Source organism: Electrophorus electricus, chromosome 11, assembly GCF_013358815.1.
Source record: "Electrophorus electricus isolate fEleEle1 chromosome 11, fEleEle1.pri, whole genome shotgun sequence".
Lineage (NCBI taxonomy): Eukaryota > Metazoa > Chordata > Actinopteri > Gymnotiformes > Gymnotidae > Electrophorus > Electrophorus electricus.
In genome coordinates this window covers 4,028,223-4,040,000 of record NC_049545.1, presented here as the reverse complement: position 1 = coordinate 4,040,000, position 11,778 = coordinate 4,028,223, and the positions used below count along the sequence as shown (strand labels likewise).

General features: G+C 44.2%; 1 protein-coding gene across 1 annotated transcript in view; it reads left to right on the top strand.

The window, feature by feature from the left end:
- LOC113584819 (adhesion G protein-coupled receptor A3) overlaps positions 1-11,778 on the top strand; it is a 116,763-nt gene that overhangs the window by 81,916 nt on the left and 23,069 nt on the right. Inside the window, exons 13-14 of the mRNA XM_035531427.1 lie at positions 2,782-2,989; positions 3,632-3,840. Coding sequence (XP_035387320.1) covers positions 2,782-2,989; positions 3,632-3,840 — 417 coding nt within the window. The remainder of the gene's footprint in view (positions 1-2,781; positions 2,990-3,631; positions 3,841-11,778) is intronic.

Genomic DNA, 11,778 nt, shown 5'->3' with positions numbered 1-11,778 from the left:
TATCAAGTAAGGAAGGCTTGGCCTTGTGAGCCAGTGGCGTCTGGAAGTCGAGAGAACCTTTATTCTCCATAACAGCTTGACTCCAGTGAACAGGAAACAAAAAGGATGACAAGCCAGCAGTAGAAACCCGATGTGTGAGTCCACGCAGGGACGCCATGGCACTTGGGCGCAGGCGATGGCTCTGGGCGCAGGACCAATGGTCATGCGCAACGCTGATGGCAGGTAGCTGTGGGCTTAAATAATAGAGGCGAACAAAAGAGAGAAAACAAGGAACAGGTGTGTGTGTGTGTGTGTGTGTGTGTGTGTGTGTGTGTGTGCGTGCACGCGTGTGTGTGTGTGTGAGAGAGAGATTGGGCGTGTCCTTCCTGCAGGCTGCCTGGCGCACCGTGACCGGCATGTGTTTCATGTGTGAGACAAAGCCACAGTTCAAATAATTTACAGCCGCGGAACTATTTACTAACCCCAAAATCCTATCAGTGGAAATGTGCTTTTTCTGGAGAGACAGCACAGCGTGAACCGATCGTCTGACACTGCTCAGAATATAGATATGACCAGAGTTGCGGAGAGCATCACACTCACAGTCCAGTCCAGTACAATCTCAAACACCAACTGTCTCAGACTGAGACCCCACCATTCAGATCATTAAAAAATATATGTGAGTGTGCCAGAGACCTGCCTGACCAGCTTTAAATAAACCATTTTGGCTCCATTGCAGAAAGTTAAGGGCAAATGTTATTCTTCTGCATGTAATACATTTGATGTGCCTTCCAAGACCGTGGACGTGCCCCCAAAGACCTCAAGACCATTATGAAATGTTCTGCTATGTGTAGACATATACAGAATCTCACTTATAGACTCACACGGGTCTACACATAAACACACACACATCTCCATAGCAGATGGAAATCAATGACTTCTCATATGTGAGTCGGTGCACAGTGTAATAGACAATAAAGCCATCTTATAAAGAGGCCAGGTCTGCCTTACAGACGAGGTCATAAAAATAGAGGCTGGGGTTAAGCACTACGTTGTTTTCCCTGTGCAAGCATTTCTTTTGGCCTAATCCTCCAACCAGGTTTACTGTCAGGACTTTTTGACTGTAGAGGGTCATAACAGCAGTCAGGCCCCATTTACCATCTGAGAAAGCTGCTACCCTCAGCACTCTGTTACATTCATGTAGTGGTTTGTAGCTTTATGAAAACAGGATAAGAGTGGGTTTTTTCTATTCTTGGTAAGATTGTGGCTGTTAGTCATTAATGTTACGGAGGGGGTGTGTCACCGTGATACTTATATTTCTAAAAGAGCTGCCACACAAAACAATCTGTAAGTAAGGAAATAGCCAGAGATTCTGAAACATTCTGGAAATGTGTGAAGAAATCTGAAATGTAAGAGGTAATTGTAACAATTTTTATGTTACACTTAACTGGCTATTCGGGGTTTAAACTTACACATAATCATGAAATCAGTACTGTGTGTTTTACCATTAAGGAAGTTCTCAAGGACACTCTGGTTTAACAGCCTGTCTGTGCTAGCTGCCTCTGCCAAGCCTCTACATTTGAAACTCGTGATATATTTACTTCTCTTTAAACGTCCCACCACCAGTTGCTTCTGTTTCTGCTAGTGGCCACTATACCGACCAGTTAGAAGATGTTATTTTGAAGATCATTTGAAGATCATTTTCATTTCTTCTATAGTGTTTACCAATAGAAGAAGACATAAGCATCCTTAAGCTTCAGATGTGTGGCGTCTCATTAATAATTTCGGTAGCCCTGGTGTAGGCCACAGGTCGCTGATGTTTGAACCGCTGCCGTAAACCGGGTTTGGGTTGAGCTGTTCCAGTGCTCTGCTCCGGTATCTGCTCAGCTCTCTGCTGCAACTGTGAGTCAGAACTCTCAGACATGGAAATATGGTGACTAAAGCACTGCATGGTTTTGTGAATGAAGCGTCCCACAGCTCTGTCAATCTCCACACCCATAACCACAGACCACGCCCTCCCGCAAGCCCCTACCACTACACACCTACTTCTGAACCTACTGAGTGCTGTGCTGACCTCAACAAAGTTCTTTATATTGAATGACATCTGTTAAATACAAACCTTCAAAGTTACAACCATCGCAACTCATTTAACACTTTTAGCCAGTACCTGGTCTAATTTCCTCTAGCCAGTACCTGGTCTAAGTTTTTTAAAGCATGCCTAATTTGAGAATGGCCACCTGTCTTGTCTAGGTAAGGTTTGTGTTTGGATTTAGTTTTTATGTATGTGTCACATTTATTGTATCATATGTTTTATATCTTTGGAGAGTTTAGATGGTGGCATAACACAACCTCGCTAGCCTTAGGCCTGCCCGACCTACTCTGCAAGTCACACACACACACACACACACACACACACACACACACACACACACACACACACACACACACACACGCCGGGAATGTTTGTAAATGATCACCCGTGTCCTGGACGTGCTATGAGTCTGAAAGCCAGGGACAGGCCAATTGTCTCTTTAAATGAGTGCTTGATGTGCGGTGTTGCTCCAGCCTGGCAATGGTAAGAACCATTTTCACCGCTGCGGCAGACAGCTTGATTAAGCACGCGCTCGCGAGCGGGATAACCTAACCTTACGCTCAGAAGGTTACCCGTTCTGCATGGGCGCTGTCTGCCGTCGAAAAACCGGACAGTTGATAAAACGCGTCAGTTTGTAGTTTCGAGTCTTTGCACCTCGTGTGGCGAATGGCACTATTTAATATCCGTTTTCCCCCTTTTTATTCCATCCGCAGAACGCAGTGGCTGTCGCCTCAATCCATTTACCGCTGGCTGGCTCTCCTCGCGCCTCTGCGTTGCAATCTGTTGATAAGTCGACTTGCAAGCTGCAGTTTATTGTCTTTCGCAATGGGAAACTCTTTCCTTGCACAGGGAATTCGTCAAACCTTGCAGATGACGGGAAACGGAGAAGCGTTTCGACACCAGTTGCTTTCATCAAATTAGGTAAGGGCAAAATTCGTTTCATTTGTTTTGCGCGGTCTTTGACTTCAGCTGCGCAGAAAGTAATTAGATAGTACATTGGAAATATGCGACCTGGCTTGTTTGACAGAAGCTTTGGGTGTAATTCATGGTATTTCTGTTTTTCTTTTGAAATATGCGGTAATAAGCAGATCACATAAGACATCATTTAAAATCAAGACAGTTGCGTTTTGTATGTTGCATCATTTAAAACGTGTTTTGAATGATGCAATATCTTTATTGCCTATAAAAAAGAAAGTCTCTAATTTTCACGTTCACACGAAAGCTCTTCCAGTTATCATACTATTAGTTGTTTGATGAAGCAAAACATATCCCTTGATCTGTCAGTCTTCTTCATGATGACGAGTAAACAACCTTTTGTTGCAGAAGTAATAAAAGCTCATTTGCCCTGTTGTGTCGTTATATTTCTGCGCGCGCGAGTGTGTGTGCGTGCGTGCGTGCGTGTGTGAATGAGTGTCTGTCTGTCTGTCGTGTGTTGTGAGAATATGAGGGCATGTGCCTGTGTGCATGAGTGAGCTAGCTTGGATACGCACTCAGAATGCATCATTGTAGCACTTGAGGACTTTCTGCTTGGGTGGCTTGATGCAATGTGTTGCGTTTTTGTAGATGGGTGCAGCCTGAGGAGCGCGGTTCAGCCCGTGACCATCGCCCTTAGGCACTTCGCGCTGGGTGTAGACCCCACCGCAGCCTACTGGGATTTCGACCTGCTAGATGGACACGGTGGCTGGCGGGCAGAGGGTTGCCACATAACAGGGTCCGCGGGAAACACGACCACTATTCACTGCACACATCACAAGAACTTCGCTGTGCTGATGGTAAGTGTGTGTGCGCGCGTTCCGTTCCTCGTATCTTCCTCCTTTCCCACTGCCGGGTAGAAACGTCCCGCCCCACTGCTGACTGGGTAAGATTCAGTGTAGTAAATGCCATTCTGTGGAGAGAAACCGGCACGTGTGGTTCGCTTCATATGGAGCATGCAGAAAGAAAAGGCTCTTAAAATGCCCGTGGAAAATCAGGCGGCGGTTGTTCAATAAAACATTGCAATTCAGTGCCGGCGTACCCCATTACAGACGGAAGGCTGTCCGTGTCATGAAAAAAGCATCTGTTCACGGAAGTGTTGAAAACTTCTTTGCTGCCCACGTCTGCTGTTATGATTCACGGGATCCGGCTCGATGCGATTCTCCAAAGCACACGCGCCTCGTCAGTGGGCTGTTCGCCTGCGAGCGCGAGTGGATCACTAATTGGCTGCGAGCGTGCCGAGTGAAGCATGCTGGCGTAAAGAACAACAGCCTCCATGCCTCTGCCACTCTCAAGTTGGACTTACGGTCGAGTCGCGCTTGTTTGGGCATCTTGGACCGCGGACGCCCTATGTAAAACTGATTTGATGAGGACAGTAGCAATAGCGCAATGGCATCGCCTCTCTCAGTCGCCCCGTAGCGCTGGTGCATCTCGTCCGCTTTTGGACGAGCCGAAATCCTCCGGATGTTTACCGACGACTGGGATGCGATAGACTGGGAGGTCAGTCATCTGCGCTGCATGCAAGCGACGTTTTGGGTGGTTTCTTGATATGGTTGTTTGATAACCGCTTTGGGGCGTTTATAAAGCATTTTTTTGGAGCGGGAAATTTTTAAGGACTTAAAATCGTAGTTTTTTTTTTTTTTTTTTTTTTTCTTCCTGTGCCTGGTCTGCTGAAATTTCTTTGCGAAAGCACAGCGGTTAAGGCAACTATGTAAGCGTTGGACGTATGCACGGCATAGCAAACCGTTATCAGATCGAGCGCAGGTGTCAGTTTGTCATTGCTTGGGGCTCAATACGTGTATTTAATATCCATTCATCGGGGAGATGGATGTGTCCTCCTTCGCTTGGCGGAGCGCCGTCGTACATCCTATCGTGCGGCTATCAGCATAAGACCAAAGTGATACGGTGATGCAATTTAGCGAATGGAAGTGACAGCAGCAATTTATTCGAGAGGCTCGTCGAAGGGAAGGAAATGTTTCTGAAGTATTGTACGCATCGGGAAATGATAATGTGCTTTATATGAGTGTACCTGCGTGTGTGTGTGTGTTGAATATATATATATATATATATATATATATATATATATATATATATATATATATATATATATATATATATATATATATATATATATATATATATATATGTGTGTGTGTGTGTGTGTGTGTGTGTGTGTGAGAGAGAGAGAGAGAGAGAGAGAGAGAGAGAGAGAGAGAATGAGTGTATGTGTGTGTGTGTGTGTGTGCATTTGGGCGTGCGTGCGTGCGCGCAGTATAGTGCGTTTGCTAATGCAGTCGCCACACCCGCAGTCCTTGCTCTGCGCAGTGCCCGAGAAAAAAAAAAAAATCCTCCTTTTCGTGACACTTCGTTATTTTCTCTTTTTTTGCTTTTAGTCTTGTGCCGAATTTGGAGAGTTTTGACCCAGGAATAGGCTTCTAAACCTGTTGCTTAAGCTCATCGCAGAGGCATCATACGTCCATCTTATGTTTTTCTCGTGCTCAGATCAGCAGCACTCCGCTGTTGCATTCTGCTTTTTAGCTCCATGAAATAACGTGTCTTTAATATCTTCGTTTGTGAAAATAATCTTTATAGCCACATATTTTGCAACACATATCTTGAAGAGATTGTAGAGACAGCATGTCTTCTTCTAACAGCATGTCTTCTTGAAATAATTTATTCATTACCTTTTACCATCTATTTCCATCATGAAAATAAATGTAACTCCTAGTTTTCCCCATTCTGTGGCACAATATATGTTTTAATTTTTGTCTTACTTATGGGAATAATTTTTAAAACAATTTAATTTCAATGATGAGAACACTTCAGAGACATTCAGCATGTGGGTATGGCATAGAGAAAACATTTTTAAATGAAAGCAGCACATCCTTTTCAGCGATCTGGCGAGCATTGAATCTGTCATAATTATTAGTCTTAAACACGGCAGGGTATCAACACATGCATGTTCCGGAACTGTTAACCTGGACTAAAGGTGGCATCTTACTCCTTTCCTGTAGTCTAATTTAAAGCACGCAGGTCCCCACACCGCTTGTGTGAGAGACAGTTAAATGGGAGGTCTGTCAGGTTCCAGGTCCAGATGGGGGAGTGTGTGGAGGTGGATGAGGACAGCATGTCTTAGTTTTGCTGATGGTCAGTAGAGGAGGCTGATGTCGTGCTGTCTACTTGTCCTTCACCTTGACTAAAACCCCTACCCACACACAGAGACAAAAAGCACAGAATCCTGCCTGCTTCCCCCCACCTGCTGTTCACTACTGATAGGAAGCGTCTTATTAATTTTAACATTTGAATGCAGGGCGACTGTACTGATCACCATTTATCTGATGGAGAAGGCAGATGTAGGGGTGACAGGCAGCAGAATTTTACAGCTTTGGTATATAAAACCTCACATACATCATTAGACCGAGTTTTATTTCTGGTGCACAAACACCATTTTTGTGCCCAGTCTTGTACAGTGCTATGCTTTGGCTTAAGGGAAAGGTTTCAACTTTATGGTGCTTTGATTTTATAACACCACTTAAGTACTTAAGCATCTTCATTGTGGCAGCTTTTCAGAACCACGGACAGCTCCGGCGGCTCTGGTCTCCGACCAGACTGTGTTGCAGCAGTCGTACTGGGGATGAGAGAGGGGCTGAGTCACGCTGCTCCAGTGCTTCTGGAGGAGTGGCCCTCTCCATCACCATGACAAGGCCTGGCTTTGCACTGTCTCTAACGCATGTCTCTGGAGAAGAGCACAAGCACCGCGCTTTTATAGGGAAAAGCGTGTCCGTATGAAAAGGACCAGTTGCTCTGGCTGTTGCCGAGCGGCCTTGCAGGCAGCTCAGCGTGAGATGCGTGTGTTGCGTCTCATCTACAGCCAGTCGGCGTGTGTCTACCTGAGTTTACTACCACAGACATACTGAATGTGCGCGGTGTGCATTTCAGTGGGTGGAGACTGTGTTTCTGTTTGAAAGGCTGTGTTGGCTAGAGAGTCGTATTTACATACCTCATTTTGGGAGTCTGATTATAAGCATGCCAGCTATTTTTGTTTAACATAAGCAACTGTTTATCCAAGCATTACTGTATCAGTTGGTTCATTGATCTGTGTATTCTAGCTCCAAAAACAAAAAGTAAACATATGCTATATAGAGCTAAAACTCTAACTGAACTGTATGATCTGGACGTGCATTCAGTGTAATTGCCCAGATAGGTTGCAGTTCAGTTCAAGTAAGCCCTATATTGGTGTGAGTTAGTGGTAGCTGGTTTGGGTTGGCATCCGGCTCAAGGATAATGAAGAGAATGAAGATTTCTTTTCTGTCTATCTATATGTCTGTCTATTTGTATATGTGTTTTATGTTAGAATGTATTTGTTTGAGCATAGGTATTGGATGCAAGGTTAAACTTTATTTATTTATTGATTATGAATGATAGCCATATTGCAGTGGTATAACCTATCTTTACAAGGCTCCTGGTATGGATTATATATGGATTTTAAGTGTTTTAAATGTTCTTTTTACTTTTTTGAGTTTTTATATTGCTGTAGTTTTTGGATGCAATAAATGGGACATATTTTCTTTTTCATATTTTCATTTGCTTTTCTACATGCACTGCTTGTGGGTTAAAGCCAAATTATCAGAACACAATAATGCCTAGTTCTGTGGACCTTGATGTAAATATGGACAATTCTTCTCACAATTGTCACCTGACCGAGTGCCAGTAATTTGTCTTGTGGTGCAGTTAGTTTTCCAGCTAAATAATAAGCTCTGCATGTCATTAATTTGCCAGGTGTACACACACTGACTTCTCTTTCAAACACACACACACACACACACACACACACACACACACACACACACACACACACACACACACACACACAGAGTTTACCTGCTGCAGTCATCAAATACTATTAGAAATTTCCTTACCCTTACACAATATATTTGAAGTGATTTGCTCTGCTTTTTTGTAGAAATTGCATTGCTTTAACCAATTGTTATTTAAATGTCTGATGCTACTCTGCTAAGCAGCTTAAATATTAATGTACTGATTCCTCTTCTTAAAGTTACTGTGTATGTGTGTGTGTGTGTATGTGAGAGAGAGAGAGAGAGAGAGAGAGAGAGCGAGAGAGAGAGAGAGAGATAGAGAGAGAGAGAGAGAGAGCGAGAGAGAGAGAGAGAGAGAGAGGGGGGGGGGAAAGAAGCAGACTGAGACTTTGCGAGTATATCGCTGCAATTAAAGTTATCTTTTAATAAGGTAAAGAACTGTATGTGTCATTCATTTGGGGATGCAGACCTTGCTGTACAAAGTAACAGATTTTCCAACAGGCATTTTTAAAATCAGAAGCCTGTGGAAAATCATCGTTTTGTTCACACCTTGAATTCGCTAGGTAGTTTGCTGTAATATGAGTTAAATACTTCATTCCAGTTTATCTATATATAACATTTAGTATAAGTGAATTCTCTCCACTGGACCTATAAGAGTTCCTAACACTCAATCTGCCTCTGTGTACTATGGCACAATGATTATCATGTGTTATGGCGCACTGGTAAATGAATATTCTGATGCTGTGAGTTCTGAGTTACAAAGTTTTGGGTTTGTTTGTTTGTTTTTGTGTGTGTAGGATTTGTTGATGACTCTAATTGTATTACAGTCAGACTGCAAGGTGTGGTGCTGTACTGTGTCTGTAATGCCAAGGGTTTCTGATGGTAGACTACTGTAGGTGTAGGTTATGCTGTAGTGATGACTAGAGTAGGACTGACTCTGAGCTGACGACTGGGTGATGGTGCAAGTGCAGAGCGCAGCAGATGGAGATGGTGCAAAGGGTAAGAGAGGGAAGGATGGGGAGAAGGTGGGGGTTAGAGGGCACAAGCGGGAGGAGTTAGGGGGTATAAATAATGAGGAGTTAGGGAGTATAAATAATGAGTTAGGGAGTATAAATAATGAGGAGTTAGGGAGTATAAATAGAGGAGGAGTTAGGGAGTATAAATAATGAGGAATTAGGGAGTATAAGTAGGGGAGGAGTTAGGGAGTATAAATAATGAGGAATTAGGGAGTATAAGTAGGGGAGGAGTTAGGGAGTATAAATAATGAGGAATTAGGGAGTATAAATAATGAGGAGTTAGGGAGTATAAATAATGAGGAGGAAATAAGTTTCAGGTGTGGTCTTTCTCCTAAATTATTTCATAATTCCATTTATGTGATGACTGTGTAATATGACGCAGAATGTGGGTGAAAGCGATGCTTTATTTGGCTTGCAATACGCTTGTAAAATAACAGGATATAGAACTGTCTGGTTAAAATGATAGAACTGTCCATATTACTACCTGCCTCGAACCAAGCACAAAACTGAATGAAAAAAGAGGCAACACCAAGATATACCAGGAACACCTGCTGCCCCATGCAGACCTATTTACAGCTTGTGTATTCGAAAATGAATTATAACTGATTTAAATAATTGGAAATTATTTAGTTATTGTTTCAGTGACTCAAAAACACAATAATACCATAACAATTTCAGTTGTTCATTTAGCTCCAAAATTAGCACAGTGTGTGTGTGTGTGCGCGTGTGTGCGTGTGTGCGTGTGTGTGTGTGTGTGTGTGTGCACGCACCTGCGCATGAATGTGTGTGTGTAAGATGTGTCTTGCAGAACACTAGCTTGTAATTAATACTGGCATGGTACTGGCTTTGTCTTTCTCTCATGGCATGTCAGGATTCTGGAAAGCATGACTCGCGTAACTTTTGAGGAGGCTTGCAAGAAGAGTTGAAAGCTGGGAGCCCCCCGGCATCCATAATGAAGTCCGATGAGATTATATTGCATGAGATTATATTTCAGTATGTGAGTTGCTCCTGGTTGTAGTGGTGCTTTACTTCTGGAGACTCCTTTGCTCCCGGCTTCAAGGGGTGGCTGGCGGTGCCTCGCTCAGCTTTCAGCTGTGGCATCGTGATCCGTTCTCGCACGTGGGTCTCGCTGGGACCATTCTGTGGCCTCCCTCGCCTCAGACGAGCTGGTAGGAGAAATCTCTGTCTGCTGCTCTCAACCATAATGTTGCCACTGGGTGAGGGGCTTGTGTGCGGTACAAGAGCAGTCGTTAACCTGACATCGTGAGTGTGTGTGTGTGTGTGTGTGTGTTTGTTAGGTTTGTGCAGATAAAAGATGGATAGCTATATAAAGTACGTCTATGTGGTAAATGATGTCTCTAAGAGGGGCGGATTAAAGCTGCCCTTTTCTCTCTCTCTCTTGTTCTCTCTGTCAGACAGAGGACACACAGTAAGATAGCTAGCGGGAGCTGCTGGGATCAGACAGCAGCGCCTGGATTAGGCTGAGAGACTGCGGTTTGAGCAGACTTTGACCTTGCCACAGGTCCTGCAGCTACTCTGTGGGTAGAATCTAAGCGACTCAGAATGCACTCCTGTTTGGGTCTGCCGTGTGAGCACACCTATTTCCAGTATTTTGCCCACATATTATCAACATATAGAAAGAATATAGAAAATGGGTGGGGAGACTTCTTTTGCAAAAATATTTGACTAGATATTGTGCACATTTTTTATAAGTTTGTGCAATTGCTACACAGTCAATGTGAATTCATACCAAACCTGCTATGCTGTGAAATGTCTGAAGGCTGCAAAAAAGAGAAAATTATGGTAACTTGGTTTTAGATGAACCCAACGATAAACTTACTTACACAAATCTACCACATTCCCATGTGAATTTAAGATGAACATCTGTAAGGGAATTCATTTTTTTGTTTAAAAAACACTCATCTCTTGTTTCTGGTCTGCCATACTAATAAGGTTTATAATGTATGTGTGTTCATCCTGTCCTCCAGTGCTCAGCGTTAGTCAGACTGGACACGTACATTCATATTACATAATAAACACCCACATGCTTTTTTGGAAGCGATACCACCAGCGATATGCATGCGTGTCTGCCCATGACTCAACTTCCACATTCAAGTCTCTTTGGAGACGTGGCTCTGTGACATCATGGTTTACCCAAAATCCCGTTCCTTTCTGTCAGCAATGCCCTGCGGTAATGAGCGTTGCGCCGGACTATCAAAGGTGAAATTTAATCTGGGCACTAAGATTTGCCCCCAGCAGGGAAGGGGCCTGCCCCCCCCCCCCCCCACACACACACACCTCCTAATGAGGGTCCGCCATGGAGAAGGTGGTGGGAGGGAATGGGGAGGCCACTTCGTGGTAAATGGTGCAGCCGGTGGAGCTGTCAGCGTGCGAGATGGGACCGGCTGAGATCGTGTCATGCACTTCCATAATCAAAGAGGGGAGAGGAGATTGCCTTGCCTGGAGGGAGAGAGAGCGGAAGAGAGACAGCCTTACAGGGGGCAAATAGAAGAGGGTCACAGATTAAGTAAATGGTTGAGTGATCTAAACCAAGTGTCTTTCTCTCACACACACACACACACACACACACACACACACACAGGTCTGTCAGACATGCCACTGTATGCATGTAATGGTGAGCTCAGCTTGTTCCTCTGGTGATTCCAAACATTCGTGTAAATAATACAGTACGGTTTCACTGTGAGATTAAGGAAAGTGGTTGCAGGCATCGTGTACGAGGCAGGCAGTCAACTTGCTTTGCCAAGCTGTCCGAAAGCTGTCCCCAAGTTGACTGGGCTGCTGCTTGGGTCCTGTAGCAGGACGGACTGGGCTGCTGTTTTGGGTCCTGTAGCAGGACGGACTGGGCTGCTGTTTTGGGTCCTGTAGCAGGACGGACTGGGCTGCT